We start from the raw sequence: 19695 nt of genomic DNA on the forward strand, positions 1-19695 counted from the left end.
ATCATCCGAGCTGCCTGCCATGGGATATGCATCCAGCACTCCCTCCATGAGATGTCTTTCTGGCTCCTCTGGCTGAATTCGGCTATCAACCCTGTTCTGTACCCTTTATGCCACATGAGTTTCAGAAGAGTTTCATCAAACTGCTATGCCCTGGAAAAGCCAAGATCCACCCTCATATGTACATAGGACAGAAATGCCTCCTGGAGCAGATTGCCTAAACCCCTTATACTGTCCAAAGGAAAGATGTTTACAAACACTTCCCTAGGCCACTGCCACACATTTCTCCTTAGTCTTTACCACAAGGAAATGTAAGAACCATCTTACGTTATAAGAAACAAGTGAAACAATTTACTGCAAGTACTATTAAAAATGTGTCTATGGAATTGTTATCTAGGGCTTCTTACTCAAAAGTATGGTCCCTGGACCAACAGCATTATATGGGGGCATATTAGAAACATGGAATCTTTGGCCCTACCACAGACCTGCTGAATTCCAGAATCTGCATTTTAACAAGATCCCAAGTGATTTGTATGTTTAATAAAGCTTGAGAATCTGGTCCAAGGGATGTGTAAAAGGATAAAAGTAGTTGACAGGCATGGTTTTGTGATAGCCCATATCCTGAGAGACATCCTATTTAAGGCTTAAAATCATTGTGGTTCAAATTTATATTAATTTTACTGAATCTGCACACTATCCTGTCAACCCATTTTATTCTTTGATAAGGATCACCAGTTTAGATTTTAACTTTTCTTTTAGTAGGCTCCATACCCAACATGGAGTTTGAACTCACAACCCTGAGATCAAGAGTTGCGTGCTCTACCAGCTGAGCCAGCCAGATGCCCCAATATTAACCCTTTTGATTGGAGTTTTGAGTACTCCATTGCCTTTGTATATAGACAGTAAGCTTGATAAAAAATGGTAGAACCCAGGGGCACATGGGTGGCTCACTCGGTGAAATGCAGGGCTCGATCTCAACAACCATGAGGTCATGACCTGAGCCAAAATCAAGAGTAGAATGCTTTACCAACTGAGCCACCCAGGCACTCCCAAATGTGCTCCTTTCTAACATTATATCTAATGGTCATGAAGCCATTTGTATTTACACTTAGCTCTGCCTTGTAAAAATAGATTAAAGTCACAGCTTAAGATTTTACTTCGTCTTAGGAAGACATTTCTAACCTAAGGCTAATCACTGTGATGAGTGGTTAAAACATACAGTACATCTCCAGAGATTTTGGAGGCTTGGACCTAGTTTTGTTGGCACACTGCAGTGTGATGTAGAGGAGTGAACAGCAGTATGAGGTCCTTCCCTACCCATTCCCAACTGACTTATTTTGAATTACCACAAGCCAGAAAACCTAAGTCTTTAATCAAACCTAGGGCAGGTCACTCAAGTATACAACAAATGAGTAGATATTGGCTAGCTGACTCAGTGTCTGCTGTCCAACTCCAGGACACCCCCAATCATAGCAAACAGGAAGGCTCCTTGAGAGATTTCCTCACCCCATCACTTTTCATTTATAGTATGTAGTCTGGAATTCCCATCATCAAAGACAATGCCATTGAGAAATCCTTTCAATTCCATTCTGCTTGAACTTTTTTCTTTGAATTCTTATGAAAGCAATGTAATGGAAGAGCCCTCTGAAATCTAGACTTTGTATTTAAATCCCCTCTCAGTGTCTATGGTGGTATACTTATTCCTTGTGGTCTGTCCTATTTCTCAATGGCTCTGAGAGATGTACATGAACTGTACTACAACCATTCTTCCTTTTCTTCAAAGCACTCTATGATGCCTGATCAAGTCCAACACCTCCCTCTTTTAAGCTACACTAACAGATAAAACAGCCTGCAAACTAACCGGGACCCCTAGTGGACAAGGTAATATCAGAGCTCCTTTATCTGATGGCTCCCAATGTCATGGCTAAAGGACCAGTCAGAAGCATGAGTTTCTAGGTGAAAAAGCAATCATCTGGACTCCAAGAATCACTTCAGACAAGTGGAGATAGGAAAGGGAGGGCAGAAATGTCCTAAAACAGCAAGCATCTCAGAATGAGAAAGGGTCGTCCACTCATATCACCTCTTAGATATGTCCTCCTAACTAACTGTCCCCTAGTCTTGGAATTCTCCATGCAACATTAGGCCTGACCTAGGCTCAGTGCTTCTCTCCACCTACGAAGGGTTTTTTTCCCCCTGGTCTATCAAGAACCAGTACTTTTTTTGTAAGACACAATAAAAATTATTAGAAAAAAGGAGGCCAGGGAAGCAGGCATACAAAGTACAAGCCCTAATTCATTAGATTCAACAGACATAAAATCGCCAAACTGGTTTAAGTGTGTCAATTCTTAGTCCTTTTTTCTTTTTTAACTTTTTTTAAATTTCTCATTATAGACAGGTAAGAGTTTAACTTGCTTCAGTCCATGGATCACTCTTGGATAGCCTGGCTCCATCTATAAAATATGGGACTGCAGGTCAAGCATTAGCCTCACAAGGCTAAAAAGACAGACTTGAAGTCACATGAGGATTCATAAAACCTCCTCCAGGCTTTACCCCAACACCTTCAGCCCCCAAAAGCACTTCTATGCTCTCCTGGGCATACCCTTATCACATTACTGTTGGTCTTCACACCAGATGAAAATTCTCAAAGCTAGGGACCCTATCTTGTTCACCTTTATACCCAGTGCCTGTACTTGGCATATAGTAGGTACCCAATTTTTGTTCAGTAAAGGAATGTGTGAATTAAGATTAGCAGAGCTTTGGTTTATTTCCTAAATCTGTTCTCTTCATCTCACCAAAACAATGGGAAATACTTTATACCCTGTACTGACATTTTACCTCTGAACCTTCCTGAGCTCAAATTCAAGTATTCTCCTTGAGTCACGTCTTTATTTCTCCAGCTATATTTCACAAAATATGTGAATAGAATGAACATGTTGACTTCTATTCCACAATCAAGTTTATACTGAGTAAAGTGGCACCTGCAAAGTACAGAAAGGATTTGCTAGACTAAAAGGGTCTACAGAGAAGCTTAGGATACTTGGTAGATTTTAATGGTACCAATTCTATAACTTTATTCTTTAAAACCTGATGTCTTCGTCCATTCATGCTGCTATAACAAAATACCATAGGCTGGGTAACTTATAAACAGAAGTTTATTTCTCATAGTTCTGGAAGGTGTTAAGTCCAAGATCAAGGCACCAGCATGGCTGAGTGAGGGCCCTTCTCCAGGTTGCATACTGCCAACCTGTGTTTTCAAAAAGTGGAAAGGAGCAAGCAAGCTCTCTGGGCCTCTTTTATAAAGGCACTAATGCCATTCGTGAGACTCCACCCTCACGACCTAAGCGCATTCCAAAGGCCCCACCACTCAACATCTTTGGAGGCTAGGATTTCAACATATAAATTGCAGGGGTGGTGGGGAGAGGGGGATACAAACATTCAGACCATAGCACCTAAGAAGTGCTAGACGTCTATCAATGTGGGTGAAGGGGCAGATGGTAAGGTATTAAGTGAGGTGATCATTTGAAAATGTCCATACATTTGCAAAGTCTCCCTTCAAGAGGTGGAGCTTAATGTAATTCCTCTTACTCTTGAGTATGAGTTAGTCTTAGTGACTCCTTTCTAACAAACAGAAGAAAGCAAAAACAACAGTATGTCACTTCTAAGGTCAGGTCATAAAAAGGCATGTGGTTTCCTCTTTGCCCTCTCTCACATGGGTCACTTTGGAAAAGCCAGCTGCTGTCATGAAGACTTTCTAGCTGCCCTTGTAAAGGCCCACAAAGAAAGGAATAGAGGCCTTTAGATAAGGGTCATGTGAATAAGCTTGGAAGCCAGTCCCAACCAAACCTTTAGATGGTTGCAGCTCCAGGCAAAATCTTGAGACACCCTAAGCCAGAACCACTGGCTAAGCTGCTCCCAAATTCCTAAGCCAGAACACCATGAGATAAATGTCTGTTGTTTCAACACACTAAGTTTTGGAATAATTTGTTACATGACAGATAAAGGTGGTGAGCCTTCTGGGAATTAATGTGGAAGTACCATGCCTAAGGAGAAGAGAATAAGGCCAAGGAAAGCAAATGGGTATAAACAGAAGAATAGATGGTGCCTTGCTCAAGAAGTGCTTAAAATGAAAGCTTAAAATGAACAAGCAAGTGTTGTACGTAAGATTGTCTATTAACCACAGGCATTCTACTAGCTCCTTCTATAAATCTAGCATGAAAGGGTAAAAAGTCCAAAATTGTTAATAGCAACTTTATTGTTTCACTGGTGAAAAAAAAAAAAAAAAAAAAATCATGGTAATTGTACGATGCATTTCCCCTTAAATTTACGATGAAGGTTATACATAAATTATACTGATCACGAATTTTCTATTTTATGCTATTTAGAACAAAATTATTTTGATAAATATGCCCAGAGTAAAACATAGGTTCTTAATGAATGACGGAGTCCAAATATGCAAAATATAGCTTTTGGTTTTGACCATGGTGCTTTAAAATTCTCAAACATGCATTAATATATTCTAGTTTTAGGGAAAATATTACACATGGCCTTATCTTGCATTTAGGGAAAAACCCAAGCTGAATTTCACATACAGTATCCCTTTCCTCTAAATTAATCTCAAATTGGACTAGAGAACAAAGAGACAGACACTTTCAGGTTAGTACTCCCAAGTAACGAAAGAAATTACACAACCAACAAAACGAAATAAAGGAAGAAGGGCTTCATTAGTAGCTAAGTGGTGGTTTGCTGTTTTTTTTGTTGTTGGTGGGTTTTGTTTTTTTTGTTTTGTTTTGTTTACAGATCACAGGAGTTTTAAATAGCAGATCAATCATGCTACCTGGGGTGATCAGACAGATTGAGCACTTATGAAGTGAATAGTTTTATTAAGGTCCTGAAGGTGAGTGTCCGGAGGTGCTGGGTAAAACACATCACAGGTAAGAAACGGGAAACCTACCTCAGCATTTCTGAAAGGCACAATCTATGGAGGGGAAACCTAGTATAATAAAACCCTTACTGGATGCACATGGAAAGAAGTATGGTGAGCCAGTTCCCTTTTTAAAGGATGAGACCTTCATAAATTGGCCCCTCAGATTCTGGTGACTCCCGCCTCAAACGCAAATGCTCCAGTGTGTTATGAAAATGTTTGTTAATCTGCTCTGTTTCTTCACTGGACTCAAGATTTGGGAGGTCTTCTCGTATCTTTTGGATAAGCTGGTTCAAAACCTGAATTGTGACCTACAAAAGAACACACACAGTTTCATAACCAAGCATGTACGATAAAAAAGAAAAGATAATTCAATAAAAACGTTTTAGAGATTGTCTTACTCGCACCAATCACCAGAGTAATCAATCATAAAAAAAGACATATGAAAACATGATCCCTGCTTTGAGCAACAACTATTGGCAATTCACCAAAACAACCAACAAAACAAAATGAAAAAAAATCAATAAAAATGAGAGCATCACAAACCAATAAAAGAATAGCAAAATTTTACTTAACCTACAAATCTTCAACACTGTACTGCTAAAAGGATAATTCATTTAGGAATTATTCTAAACTTGTATGTGATGACCAATCAGTATACTATATTTGTAAATTATTTTGTGTTTTTCAAACAGACAGGGACTATTTTTTTTTATAAAATATTCATAACAAAAGAGATGAGAATTTCTTGTACATGATGAGTTCTTCTGTTAGAGAGATGCATCTATAGACAGAAAAGGATACTAGAGAATAAAAGAGACTACTAGGTGAATTCTCTAAACTCTGACCCTCTTAAACAAAAAAAAAGTTATCAAGATCATAAACTTTAATATGTATCAGATCTCTGAAGAGCAGGAAGGGAAGTATTAATTCACTAACAATATTTTATTATACTTTACTTACCGCATCATTTTCCTTTTCATAAAAATAGATATATCTGTTCAGAATTTCTATAAAAAGTTGCACTTGTAAAGAGGGGTCCATGCACTGATTTGCTATTTTCAGAGCTTTCTTTAAGCATTCCATTACCCTCTTGCCTCCATGAAGCTAGAATAAAAGTGAGGGGATTGGGGGTAAGGGGAGAGTATTAAAGAGATTAATGAATCACAAATGTCCCATTTCACACAAAGAAATAAACAGAACCCTACCCTACACTGGCTCTTTTTTAAGGTACACAACAAATTTAAAACCTCTTCATTTTTTTTTAAAGACACGGCTATATTTTAAAACATGTATTTGTTTTACATATTCACTTTTTTAAAGAGTATCCATTTCTTTAAATGTTTATTTAATTTGAGAGAGAAAATAAAGGAGAGAGAGAATCCCAAGCAGGCTTCACACTGTCAGTGCAAAGCCTGAAGTGGGGCTCAAACTCACAATGAGACCATGACCTGAGCCGTAATCAACAGTGGGATGCTTAACCAACTGAGTCATCCAGATGTCCCTGTTTTACATATTTGTATCTTAAATGTTTTATATTTATTATGTATACCTTTTTTCTTTTTTTTTTAGAGAAAATGTGAGCAGGAGAGAGGCAGATAATTTTCTTTTTTAATGTTTATTTATTTTTGAGAGAGAGAGAGAGAGAGAGACAGACTACGAGCAGGGGAGGGGCAGACAGAGGGGGACACAAAATCTGAAGCAGGCTCCAGGCTCTGAGCTATCAGCACAGAGCCCAACGTGGGGCTCAAACTCACGAATTGCAGAGATCATGACCTGAGCTGAAGTCGGACGCTTAGCCAATTGAGCCACCCAGGCGCCCCAGCAGAGAGAATCTTAAGCAGGCTCCATGCCCCATGTGGAGCCTGACATAGGGCTTGATCTCACAACCATGAGATCATGACCGGAGATGAAATCAGGAGTAGGACGCGTAACCAACTGAGCCACCCAGGCATCCCTGTTATGTATACTTTTTAAAGGTAGTAGTATATACTTGCTGTGTTACAATATCCTTAAAGTGGGTCTTCACCACAGTATGTTAACTCTGTACAGTATACTTTACCATCCATTTCATTTATTTTAATAAACAAGGCAATTTTCTTTGTCAAGTTTCCAAGCACTCCAAATGCTTCACTTCCAGCACACAAGGACCCGGCAGCTACTTCCAGCAAACAATCCCCTCTTCTATGACCAGGAATGACCTCCCTCCTTACCTCTTCCCCATTTTTGTCTGTGTTTCTGCCAGACCAGAAGAGATGTGCACAGGTGCTCACAGCTCGGCCCTGATCTGGTTTCTTCAGAAGTTTGGATGCAGCAAGTGCACACTGAGTCCTCAAAGGTTCATGATTCTCTTCACTGAAGCACTTCATCCTCTCAAAAGTACCAATGATCAAGGTGATGGCAGCAAGCTGTGCTTTGGAATCACTGATTTCATCTTCATACAGAGAAAATGCCTGGTGAACAAGAAGCAGAAGAGACCTTTACTACTATCTACTCAAGCATTTTCTTTTTTTTTTTTTTTTTTTTAATTTTTTTTTCCCAACGTTTATTTATTTTTGGGACAGAGAGAGACAGAGCATGAACGGGGGAGGGGCAGAGAGAGAGGGAGACACAGAATCGGAAACAGGCTCCAGGCTCTGAGCCGTCAGCCCAGAGCCCGACGCGGGGCTCGAACTCACGGACCGCGAGATCGTGACCTGGCTGAAGTCGGACGCTTAACCGACTGCGCCACCCAGGCGCCCCTACTCAAGCATTTTCTAAAGTACTTCCCAACAAACCCCCATCGTGTGAGACACTCTGTAGCCCCTTCAGATCACAAGATGCTGACCCCTCCCTTGGAGAAGCACAAGACACAGCTGATATGGAAAGATACTGACAACTTCCAACAAAGAAACTTGTTTTAACTACTGTTTAACCCAGAGTTCCCAAGCTGAATAAAGGTACTTTTTACCCCATGAAACACTTTTACCTAGGCTTACCTAGAAATCTTAAATCTCATTAGCACCCAGTAACTGATCCATTTTCCTGTTCCAAATCAATCAATATGACTACAGTATTAAGGAGTTCCAAGATGGTGGGAAAGGGATAACTACAAATTCAGTTAAGAGACAATCCATGTGCACTAACCGCCATAACTACAGACAGGTGGCTGAACACAGCAAAACTGTAACATTAAACACAGAAAGGAGAACAGACCATCACCTGGGACATAAATTCATATGCTACTGTTTCGTGATTTTCAAAACCAATTTCTCCAGCAGCTAGAGCCCCTTGAAGAAAAAGTCTTAAGGGTAATTCTGCCAGCTCTGCTTTGATCAAAGCACTGATAGTCTGGTGAGCAAATGAAAAAATCTTCTGGCATTTTTTTTCCCATTTGTCATCCTAAAAGGAAAAAAAAAATAGTTTAAATTACCTTACTTTCAAGATTAACTTGCTCAAGAATATTCATTTTATGTGAAACGTCTTTAGAACAGGGAAAGCAGGAAAGCAGGAAAGCTGAGCTCAAGGTTCTCCTGGTATCCTTCTTCTGTTTCATTTATAAAGCACACAAATGAATCAAGCACAATGTCTTCTCAAAACATCAATTTGTAGTTACTGACTTGACCATTTTTGTATATTTGGCATTTGTTTTTTCTCATCAGAAAATCAACACATACCCCAATTGGACAGAATTAAGAAAATAAACCAAAGAATTTTAAAAATTGAAATCATCCCTAAATCTACCATCCAGCAATAATCAGTAATAACATTCTGATGTTAAGGTCTTCTTTTTTGTCTATGCAAATCATAACTAACTAGGATCTCTGTTCTGGTTTTGTTTTCTACTTTAACTCACCAGAAGAGTAAAACTGGGTTCGTGCTGCATATACTTGCACCCTTCACTTATTTTGTCATAACTTTTCCTCATGATACTAAGTTACTGGAAATCATTTTAATGACTAGAAAATATTTCACAAACTGGATGTAGGATAATTTACTTAACTACTCCCTTTGGAAATAATCTGCAATATGACAATGAATGCTCTGTATACATAAAGATTTATTGAATCCTTAATTATTTCCTTAGTATAAATTCTTAGAAGTGGACTTTATTAGCTCTTTTAAGGCTCTACTGACATAATGCCAGAGTTTTCTAGAAAGACTGTACTATTTCACATACCCACCATTACCAGATGAGAATTATCATCACACCATTGCCACTGCTGAACCTTATTTTTCTTTCCTTTTTACCAGTTTAATTTCTAAAACAGAGGTTCATTGTTGTAATTACTAGTGAGGTTAGATATTTTATCCATGTTTAACCATCAAAATTTCTTATTAAAGCAATCAATTCTTTTCATTTTTAAAATCAGATAATAGTCAAGGATTAAATGCAATAATCCAAGTATATACACAGTCCTCGGCATAGTATACGGCATGTAGTAAATGCTGGCTGCTATTTCCATTGTTACTTTCACCAAAATCTATACATAGAATGCTGGAAAAGGGTCTAAATGAGTGGCTGGCATGATAAAAACTGGCCAAAAGCTGCTATGTCATGCTGGCATATCCACTAAATAAATCTGCTTCTCCACTATTAGAAAAGTAAGTTTACCGAGGCTTACTCCTTAACACTAACTGACTGTCCAACTATCAGGTATGCTATATTTAAGTATTTTCTATAAAACTGTATTATCAAAGACTTAAGTCATGATTCTACTTAAAGAATAAGTGCGTAAAAAAATGTACACAATTCATAAAATAATTCAATTTTAGGCTTTTGGAGAGAGGTTATTATGCAATGTCAGGCCCTTTCATTAGGCAAAGCTACCTTGAATCAGACCTTACCTGTTATGTACTTGCAACCTCTACATGAGATTACTGTATCACTTTAGAATTGGTAAAGACCCTAAGAAAGTAAAATCATTCCTAAACTAAAGCACTCTGAGCCAATTCTCTAATAAACTTATCAATGTCTCACAAGTAATCTTTAAATACAGGAAAAACTCCTAGCATAAATTTATACTGTTTTAATCTTTCATTTCTAAGTGTTTTTATGTGATCCCTCAGCTACTATGCAATCTACCAACACCACTGTTAGGAACACTTAATACAGGATGCATAATGAATTAACTTATTGAAACTGGAATTTCATTATACCATTGTCTATTTTTTTATATGTCTCAATTTCTATAATAAATAACACATACAGATGAAGAAAAAAAGAAAAAAAAGTAATGACATACTTAAAAGTCAACCCACCACTTTAGAATTCTCTTTGTAGCGAAACGCCAGCTGGTAAGCTGCAAATACCAAAGGTGGCAGTGTGAAGCGAATCCGTTGATTTCCACCAGCTCCAAAATGTTTTCGTGCCGTGTTTAAAATCTGACCCCCCCAAAAAAAACAAAACCCAAAACATTAATCTTTCCTGAACTATGATTAATCATTTATAAAATTAAATGAGGGCTCTAATCATTGTCATTGCTACCATTTTTGACTGTATCTAATATGCAGCAGGCTTTACAGTAGATGCTTTACATTTCTTATCTCACTGGGTCAATACAATCAACATCGCAACCAAGACAGATAGTAACCGCATTTCACAAATGAAGAAACCCGAGGTTCAAAGGTAATCTGCCCAAGGTTACACAAGCAGAGACAATGACAGATGTACACATATTTTCATATACATATGTACATAGTATACTGTGTTTATAAAAACTGCAGGCTCTGGGGGAACCTGGGTGGCTCAGTCGATTAAGCGTCCAACTCTTGACTTTGGCTCAGGTCATAATCTCACAGTTCATGGGTTCAAGCCCCACATAGGGCTCTGCGCTGACAGTGGAGAGCCTGCTTGGGATTCTCTCCACCACCACAACCCCCCCAACACTCCTCCCCCGCTGGCGCACGCACTCTGCTTCTCTCTTTCAAGATAAATAAATAAACTAAAAAAATAAATAAGACTAAAATTAGGGGCACCTGGGTGCCTCAGTCGGTTAAGTGTCCAATTTCAGTTCAGTCATGTATTCACTGCTCACGGCTCAGAGCCTAGAACCTGTTTTGGATTATGTGTCTCCCTCTCTCTCTGCCCCTCCTCTGCTCCTGCTCTCTCTTTCTCTCTCTCTCTCAAAAATAAACATTAAAAAAAATTTTTTTAATAAATAGATAATTAAAAAATAAATTAAAAAATATAAAAAGACTGCAGGCCCTGAACACAGACTTACATTTAAAAGTAGTTTCTAGGGGTACCTGGGTGGGTCAGTCAGTTAAGCATCTGACTTCAGCTCAGGTCACGATCTTGCAGTTCATGGGTCCGAGCCCCACATCAGGCTCTGTACTGAGAGCTCAGAGCCTGGAACCTGCTTCGGGTTGTGTCTCCTCTCTCTCTGCCCCTCCCTTGCTTATACTCTGCCCCTCTTTCTCTCAAAAATAAACATTAAAAAAAATTTTTAATAAAAAATAAAAAAATAAAAGTAGTTTCTAACACTTACTATCTGAGTGACCCTGAGTAAAGTATTTACCTTCTCTTAGCTATAAAAGTTTCATTTGAAAAATGGGGTAGTATATTTCTCCTAGGGTTGTTGGGAAGATCAAGTAATACATGTGAAGTGTTACCAGTTCCTGACACAAGGCAAGTGCTTAGAAAATGTTGGCTATTAGTAGGATGCAAAAACAGTTATATGCACATTGCTGGTATGTCATACCTCCCAATTCAGAAAAAAAAAAATACCATTAAAGTCAAAAGAAATGACAATATACTTTAAAAAGAGCCATTGTGAAACATCAGGTTTTTCAGAAAAAACACAAATATTCATGAAATATTTTTTAATATGTGTGACACACTGTGTGACATATTCAGATTCTGTATTCACAAAATATCCTCTGATATAATAGACAGATAAGAGAATGCACTCCCCCTTGGGGAGTCAGAGCTAATAATCCTTGTCTTAATTCTCAGTACATAGGCAAAATCAATTGGCTAGATGTGGAAGGCATACTTCCTACCACTACATTTGGTATGCAACAAAAAGTGAAAACCAACGTAGCATAAGGGGATCACTTAAAATATCTGAACAATCAGCCAGTCATCGTACACAGATCACACACAGTGCACAGAATGTGACACTGGAGTGCCCAGAATGTTTATCATTAAGCCAAGTCAAAGACTATCATCTTGCCAATAGAAATCAGCTTCTTTTTCACACTGCTTATGAAGGAGTACAAGAGTGTCAACTGTAACAAAAGAAATCAATAGAAGGAGAAAGTCAGGACTCAACCTCAAATAAAAATGTTCTTCATTTTAGCAGTCTAACTATAGAGCTTCATGTATCTAACAACAGTTAAACTACACCTTGCCCAAACAATAATTAAACAGCCATTTGTGCTACCTTTCATTAAAACAAATCATCTGGTATCAGTCACCAATATTCCTACTCAGGCAACATGTTATTCATTTCACAAAGATTTACTGAGGACTAATGATAAACAAAGGGAGAACCTCAACTGATCGTTCTTTACCAAGAAAACGAGGTTAAGAAAAAAAGACAATTTCAATTCTAAAGTGTTTTCATAGAGGAGGGAAGATGGCGGCGTAGGAGGACGCTGGGCTCACCGCGCGTCCTGCTGATCACTTAGATTCCACCTACACCTGCCTAAATAACCCAGAAAACCGCCAGAGGATTAGCAGAACGGAGTCGCCGGAGCCAAGCGCAGACGAGAGGCCCACGGAAGAGGGTAGGAAGGGCGGCAAGGCGGTGCGCGCTCCACGGACTGGCGGGAGGGAGCCAGGGTGGAGGGGCAGCTCGCCGGCCAAGCAGAGCCCCCGAGTCTGGCGGGCAAAAGCGGAGGGGCCTGACGGACTGTGTTCCCACAGCAAGCGCGACTTAGCGTCTGGGAGATCATAAGTTAACAGCTCTGCTCGGAAAGCGGGAAGGCTGGAGGACAAAGGGAGGGAGAGCTGCTGAGCCCCCCTGACGACAGAGCTCAGTTTGGTGGGGAACAAAGGCGCTCGCCAGCGCCATCTCCCCCGCCCATCCCCCAGCCAAAATCCCAAAGAGAACCAGTTCCTACCAGGGAACTTGCTTGCTCCGCACAAACACCCAACTCTGTGCTTCTGCGGAGAGCCAAACCTCCGGCAGCGGATCTGACTCCCTCCCGCTGCCACAGGACCCCTCCTGAAGTGGATCACCTAAGGAGAAGCGAGCTAAGCCTGCCCCTCCTGCCCCTGTGCACCTTGCCTACCCACCCCAGCTAATACGCCAGATCCCCAGCATCACAAGCCTGGCAGGGTGCAAGTAGCCCAGACGGGCCACGCCACCCCACAGTGAATCCCGCCCCTAGGAGAGGGGAAGAGAAGGCACACACCAGTCTGACTGTGGCCCCAGCAGTGGGCTGGGGGCAGACATCAGGTCGGACTGCGGCCCCACCCACCAACTCCAATTATACACCACAGCACAGGGGAAGTGCCCTGCAGGTCCTCACCACGCCAGGGACTATCCAAAATGACCAAGCGGAAGAATTCCCCTCAGAAGAATCTCCAGGAAATAACAACAGCTAATGAGCTGATCAAAAAGGATTTAAATAATATAACAGAAAGTGAATTTAGAATAATAGTCATAAAATTAATCGCTGGGCTTGAAAACAGTATAGAGGACAGCAGAGAATCTCTTGCTACAGAGATCAAGGGACTAAGGAACAGTCACGAGGAGCTGAAAAACGTTTTAAATGAAATGCAAAACAAAATGGAAACCACCACAGCTCGGATTGAAGATGCAGAGGAGAGAATAGGTGAACTAGAAGATAAAGTTATGGAAAAAGAGGAAGCTGAGAAAAAGAGAGATAAAAAAATCCAGGAGTATAGGGGAAAATTAGAGAACTAAGTGATACACTAAAAAGAAATAATATACGCATAATTGGTATCCCAGAGGAGGAAGAGAGAGGGAAAGGTGCTGAAGGGGTACTTGAAGAAATAATAGCTGAGAACTTCCCTGAACTGGGGAAGGAAAAAGGCATTGAAATCCAAGAGGCACAGAGAACTCCCTTCAGACGTAACTTGAATCGACTTCTGCACGACATATCATAGTGAAACTGGCAAAATACAAGGATAAAGAGAAAATTCTGAAAGCAGCAAGGGGTAAACGTGCCCTCACATATAAAGGGAGACCTATAAGACTCGTGACTGATCTCTCTTTTGAAACTTGGCAGGCCAGAAAGAATTGGCACGAGATTTTCAGTGTGCTAGACAGAAAAAATATGCAGCCGAGAATCCTTTATCCAGCAAGTCTGTCATTTAGAATAGAAGGAGAGATAAAGGTCTTCCCAAACAAACAAAAACCGAAGGAATTTGTCACCACTAAACCAGCCCTACAAGAGATCCTAAGGGGGACCCTGTGAGACAAAGTACCAGAGACAACACTACAAGCATAAAACATACAGACATCACAATGACTCTAAACCCGTATCTTTCTATAATAACACTGAATGTAAATGGATTAAATGCGCCAACCAAAAGACATAGGGTATCAGAATGGATAAAAAAACAAGACCCATCTATTTGCTGTCTACAAGAGACTCATTTTAGACCTGAGGACACCTTTAGATTGGGAGTGAGGGGATGGAGAACTATTTATCATGCTACTGGAAGCCAAAAGAAAGCTGGAGTAGCCATACTTATATCAGACAAACTAGACTTTAAAGGCTGTAACAAGAGATGAAGAAGGACATTATATAATAGTTACAGGGTCTATTCATCAGGAAGAGCTAACAATTATAAATGTCTATGCGCCGAATACTGGAGCCCCCAAATATATAAAACAACTACTCATAAACATAAGCAACCTTATTGATAAGAATGTGGTAATTGCAGGGGACTTTAACACCCCACTTACAGAAATGGATAGATCATCTAGACACACGATCAATAAAGAAACAAGGGCCCTGAATGAGACATTGGATCAGATGGACCTGACAGATATATTTAGAACTCTGCATCCCAAAGCAACAGAATATACTTTCTTCTCGAGTGCACGTGGAACATTCTCCAAGATAGATCATATACTGGGTCACAAAACAGCCCTTCATAAGTTTACCAGAATTGAAATTATACCATGCATACTTTCAGACCACAATGCTATGAAGCTTGAAATCAACCACAGAAAAAAGTCTGGAAAACCTCCAAAAGCATGGAGGTTAAAGAACACCCTACTAACGAATGAGTGGGTCAACCAGGCAATTAGAGAAGAAATTAAAAAATATATGGAAACAAACGAAAATGAAAATACAACAATCCAAACGCTTTGGGACGCAGCGAAGGCAGTCCTGAGAGGAAAATACATTGCAATCCAGGCCTATCTCAAGAAACAAGAAAAATCCCAAATACAAAATCTAACAGCACACCTAAAGGAAATAGAAGCAGAACAGCAAAGACACCCCAAACCCAGCAGAAGAAGAGAAATAATAAAGATCAGAGCAGAAATAAACAATATAGAGTCTAAAAAAACTGTAGAGCAGATCAACGAAACCAAGAGTTGGTTTTTTGAAAAAATAAACAAAATCGACAAACCTCTAGCCAGGCTTCTCAAAAAGAAAAGGGAGATGACCCAAATAGATAAAATCATGAATGAAAATGGAATTATTACAACCAATCCCTCAGAGATACAAACAATTATCAGGGAATACTATGAAAAATTATATGCCAACAAATTGGACAACCTGGAAGAAATGGACAAATTCCTGAACACCCACACTCTTCCAAAACTCAATCAGGAGGAAATAGAAAGCTTGAACAGACCCATAACCAGCGAAGAAATTGAATCGGTTATCAAAAATCTCCCAACAAAGAAGAGTCCAGGACCAGATGGCTTCCCAGGGGAGTTCTACCAGACGTTTAAAGCAGAGATAATACCTATCCTTCTCAAGCTATTCCAAAAAATAGAAAGGGAAGGAAAACTTCCAGACTCATTCTATGAAGCCAGTATTACTTTGATTCCTAAACCAGACAGAGACCCAGTAAAAAAAGAGAACTAGCGGCCAATATCCCTGATGAATATGGATGCAAAAATTCTCAATAAGATACTAGCAAATCGAATTCAACGGCATATAAAAAGAATTATTCGCCATGATCAAGTGGGATTCATTCCTGGGATGCAGGGCTGGTTCAACATTTGCAAATCAATCAACGTGATACATCACATTAACAAAAAAAAAAGAGAAGAACCATATGATCCTGTCAATCGATGCAGAAAAGGCCTTTGACAAAATCCAGCAACCTTTCTTAATAAAAACCCTTGAGAAAGTCGGGATAGAAGGAACATACTTAAAGATCATAAAAGCCATTTATGAAAAGCCCACAGCTAACATCATCCTCAATGGGGAAAAACTGAGAGCTTTTTCCCTGAGATCAGGAACACGACAGGGATGCCCACTCTCACCGCTGTTGTTTAACATCGTGTTGGAAGTTCTAGCATCAGCAATCAGACAACAAAAGGAAATCAAAGGCATCAAAATTGGCAAAGATGAAATCAAGCTTTCGCTTTTTGCAGATGACATGATATTATACATGGAAAATCCGATAGACTCCACCAAAAGTCTGCTAGAATTGATACATGAATTCAGCAAAGTTGCAGGATACAAAATCAATGTACAGAAATCAGTTGCATTCTTATACACTAACAATGAAGCAACAGAAAGACAAATAAAGAAACTGACCCCATTCACAATTGCACCAAGAAGCATAAAATACCTAGGAATAAATCTAACCAAAGATGTAAAGGATCTGTATGCTGAAAACTATAGAAAGCTTATGAAGGTAATTGAAGAAGATTTAAAGAAATGGAAAGACATTCCCTGCTCATGGATTGGAAAAATAAATATTGTCAAAATGTCAATACTACCCAAAGCTATCTACACATTCAATGCAATCCCAATCAAAATTGCACCAGCATTCTTCTCGAAACTAGAACAAGCAATCCTAAAATTCATATGGAACCACAAAAGGCCCCGAATAGCCAAAGGAATTTTGAAGAAGACCAAAGCAGGAGGCATCACAATCCCAGACTTTAGCCTCTACTACAAAGCTGTCATCATCAAGACAGCATGGTGTTGGCACAAAAACAGACACATAGACCAATGGAATAGAATAGAAACCCCAGAACTAGACCCACAAACGTATGGCCAACTCATCTTTGACAAAGCAGGAAAGAACATCCAATGGAAAAAAGACAGTCTCTTTAACAAATGGTGCTGGGAGAACTGGATAGCAACATGCAGAAGGTTGAAACTAGACCACTTTCTCACACCATTCACAAAAATAAACTCAAAATGGATAAAGGACCTGAAGGTGAGACAGGAAACCATCAAAACCTTAGAGGAGAAAGCAGGAAAAGACCTCTCTGACCTCAGCTGTAGCAATCTCTTACTCGACACATCCCCAAAGGCAAGGGAATTAAAAGGAAAAATGAACTACTGGGACCTTATGAAGATAAAAAGCTTCTGCACAGCAAAGGAAACAACCAACAAAACTAAAAGGCAACCAACGGAATGGGAGAAGATATTTGCAAATGACATATCGGACAAAGGGCTAGTATCCAAAATCTATAAAGAGCTCACCAAACTCCACACCCGAAAAACAAATAACCCAGTGAAGAAATGGGCAGAAAACATGAATAGACACTTCTCTAAAGAAGACATCCGGATGGCCAACAGGCACATGAAAAGATGTTCAGCGTCGCTCCTTATCAGGGAAATACAAATCAAAACCACACTCAGGTATCACCTCACGCCAGTCAGAGTGGCCAAAATGAACAAATCAGGAGACTATAGATGCTGGAGAGGTGTGGAGAAACGGGAACCCTCTTGCACTGTTGGTGGGAATGCAAATTGGTGCAGCCGCTCTGGAAAGCAGTGTGGAGGTTCCTCAGAAAATTAAAAATAGACCTACCCTATGACCCAGCAATAGCACTGCTAGGAATTTACCCAAGGGATACAGGAGTACTGATGCATAGGGGCACTTGTACCCCAATGTTCATAGCAGCACTCTCAACAATAGCCAAATGATGGAAAGAGCCTAAATGTCCATCAATTGATGAATGGATAAAGAAATTGTGGTTTATATACACAATGGAATACTACGTGGCAATGAGAAAAAATGAAATATGGCCTTTTGTAGCAACGTGAATGGAACTGGAGAGTGTGATGCTAAGTGAAATAAGCCATACAGAGAAAGACAGATACCATATGGTTTCACTCTTATGTGGATCTTGAGAAACTTAACAGGAACCCATGGGGGAGGGGGAGGAAAAAAGAAAAAAAAAAAAAAAGAGGTTAGAGTGGGAGAGAGCCAAAGCATAAGAGACTGTTAAAAACTGAGAACAAACTGAGGGTTGATGGGGGGTGGGAGGGAGGAAAGGGTGGGTGATGGGTATTGAGGAGGGCACCTTTTGGGATGAGCACTGGGTGTTGTATGGAAACCAATTTGACAATAAATTTCATATAATAAAAAAAAAAAAATTAAAAAAAAATAAAGTGTTTTCATAAATTTTCAATGTGGCAAACACATACAACTTATATTTTCAAACCTTCAAAACATAAATACAACTGAATATGAGGACTGCTGTTTATACTTTAAATTTTATTATAATAAACAGTGGACAATTCTAAAAACAGCACAGTTGAAAAAGAAAATGAACATGGAATGAGCACTGAACACCCAACTAAAGGAGGATGGGCTTTCTGCCATTCTTAAGAAGTCTTCAATGAAACTAGAGCAACCAACTTATTCCCAATAAGCTCACAATTATGCATTTATATATAAAGTGAAAGTCCATGGATGTCACTTAATCTTATTCGGTTGCAATTTTTTTTAAACTTTCTAAGGCCACAGCTGCATCAGACCATTCAAGTCACATCTACATGTGATTTCACTAGGAGCTGATGAAGCTGTATAACTGAGTTAACTCATACCAAGTACTGCTGGTCAGGGTCCTCAGACCGTAGAAGATGAATGAATCTGCCCACAAGGCTCTGCTCATCAGCAAAGTCTTCTGGATCAGGGTCTTCTATGGGCTGATCTGGCTGATCCTGAATCAATGTGGACACCAAATTCATTATGGAATCCACCTATAACACAAGAGACACAGAAACCCATTGAAGTGAAACTATCAGCATATAAAATCAGTCAAAAGTGTTTCTAGTTGTATAAAGTTATCAAATAGTATTAACAATATAATTCCTTTTGTTATAAGAAAGTTTACATATGTTGATACAGATATAGACAAGAGTCTGGAAGAGATGCACCAAATTTTTTTTTGGCATTTTATTTATTTTTTTTTAATAATTTATTTTTTAATTTACATCCAAGTTAGTTAGCATATAGTATAACAATCATTTCAGGAGTAGATTCCTTAATGCCCCTTACCCATTTAGCCCATCCCCCTCCCACAACCCCTCCAGCAACCCTCTGTTTGTTCTCCATACTTAAGGGTCTGTTATGTTTTGTCCCCCTCTGTGTTTTTATATTATTTTTGCTTCCCTTCCCTTATGTTCACCTGTTCTGTGTCTTAAAGTCCTCATATGAGTGAAATCATATGATATTTGTCTTTCTCTGACTAATTTCACTTAGCATAATACCGTTTAGTTCCATCCAAGAGATGCACCAAATACTAATTAACAGTATTATTCTCTTACTGGTAAGATTATAATTTCTTCTTTATACATATATATATTTTTTTCTAATTTCTGATTTATATAATGAGTAGCTAATTATAACCTTTTTTAGCATTACTCTCTCCTCCCATTTCATG

At 39.3% G+C, this 19695-nt stretch overlaps 1 protein-coding gene across 1 annotated transcript in view; it reads right to left on the reverse strand.

Moving 5' to 3' along the window:
• Positions 1–3131: 3131 nt before the first annotated feature.
• VPS35 (VPS35 retromer complex component) overlaps positions 3132–19695 on the reverse strand; it is a 36752-nt gene continuing 20188 nt past the window's right edge. The window contains exons 12-17 of the mRNA XM_045442624.1: positions 18857–19012; positions 10160–10282; positions 8120–8299; positions 7132–7371; positions 5882–6025; positions 3132–5229 (exon numbers count right to left, since the gene is read on the reverse strand). Coding sequence (XP_045298580.1) covers positions 5050–5229; positions 5882–6025; positions 7132–7371; positions 8120–8299; positions 10160–10282; positions 18857–19012 — 1023 coding nt within the window. The 3' untranslated portion in view covers positions 3132–5049. The remainder of the gene's footprint in view (positions 5230–5881; positions 6026–7131; positions 7372–8119; positions 8300–10159; positions 10283–18856; positions 19013–19695) is intronic.

The sequence above is a fragment of the Leopardus geoffroyi genome, chromosome E2 (genome assembly GCF_018350155.1).
Source record: "Leopardus geoffroyi isolate Oge1 chromosome E2, O.geoffroyi_Oge1_pat1.0, whole genome shotgun sequence".
Taxonomy (NCBI): domain Eukaryota; kingdom Metazoa; phylum Chordata; class Mammalia; order Carnivora; family Felidae; genus Leopardus; species Leopardus geoffroyi.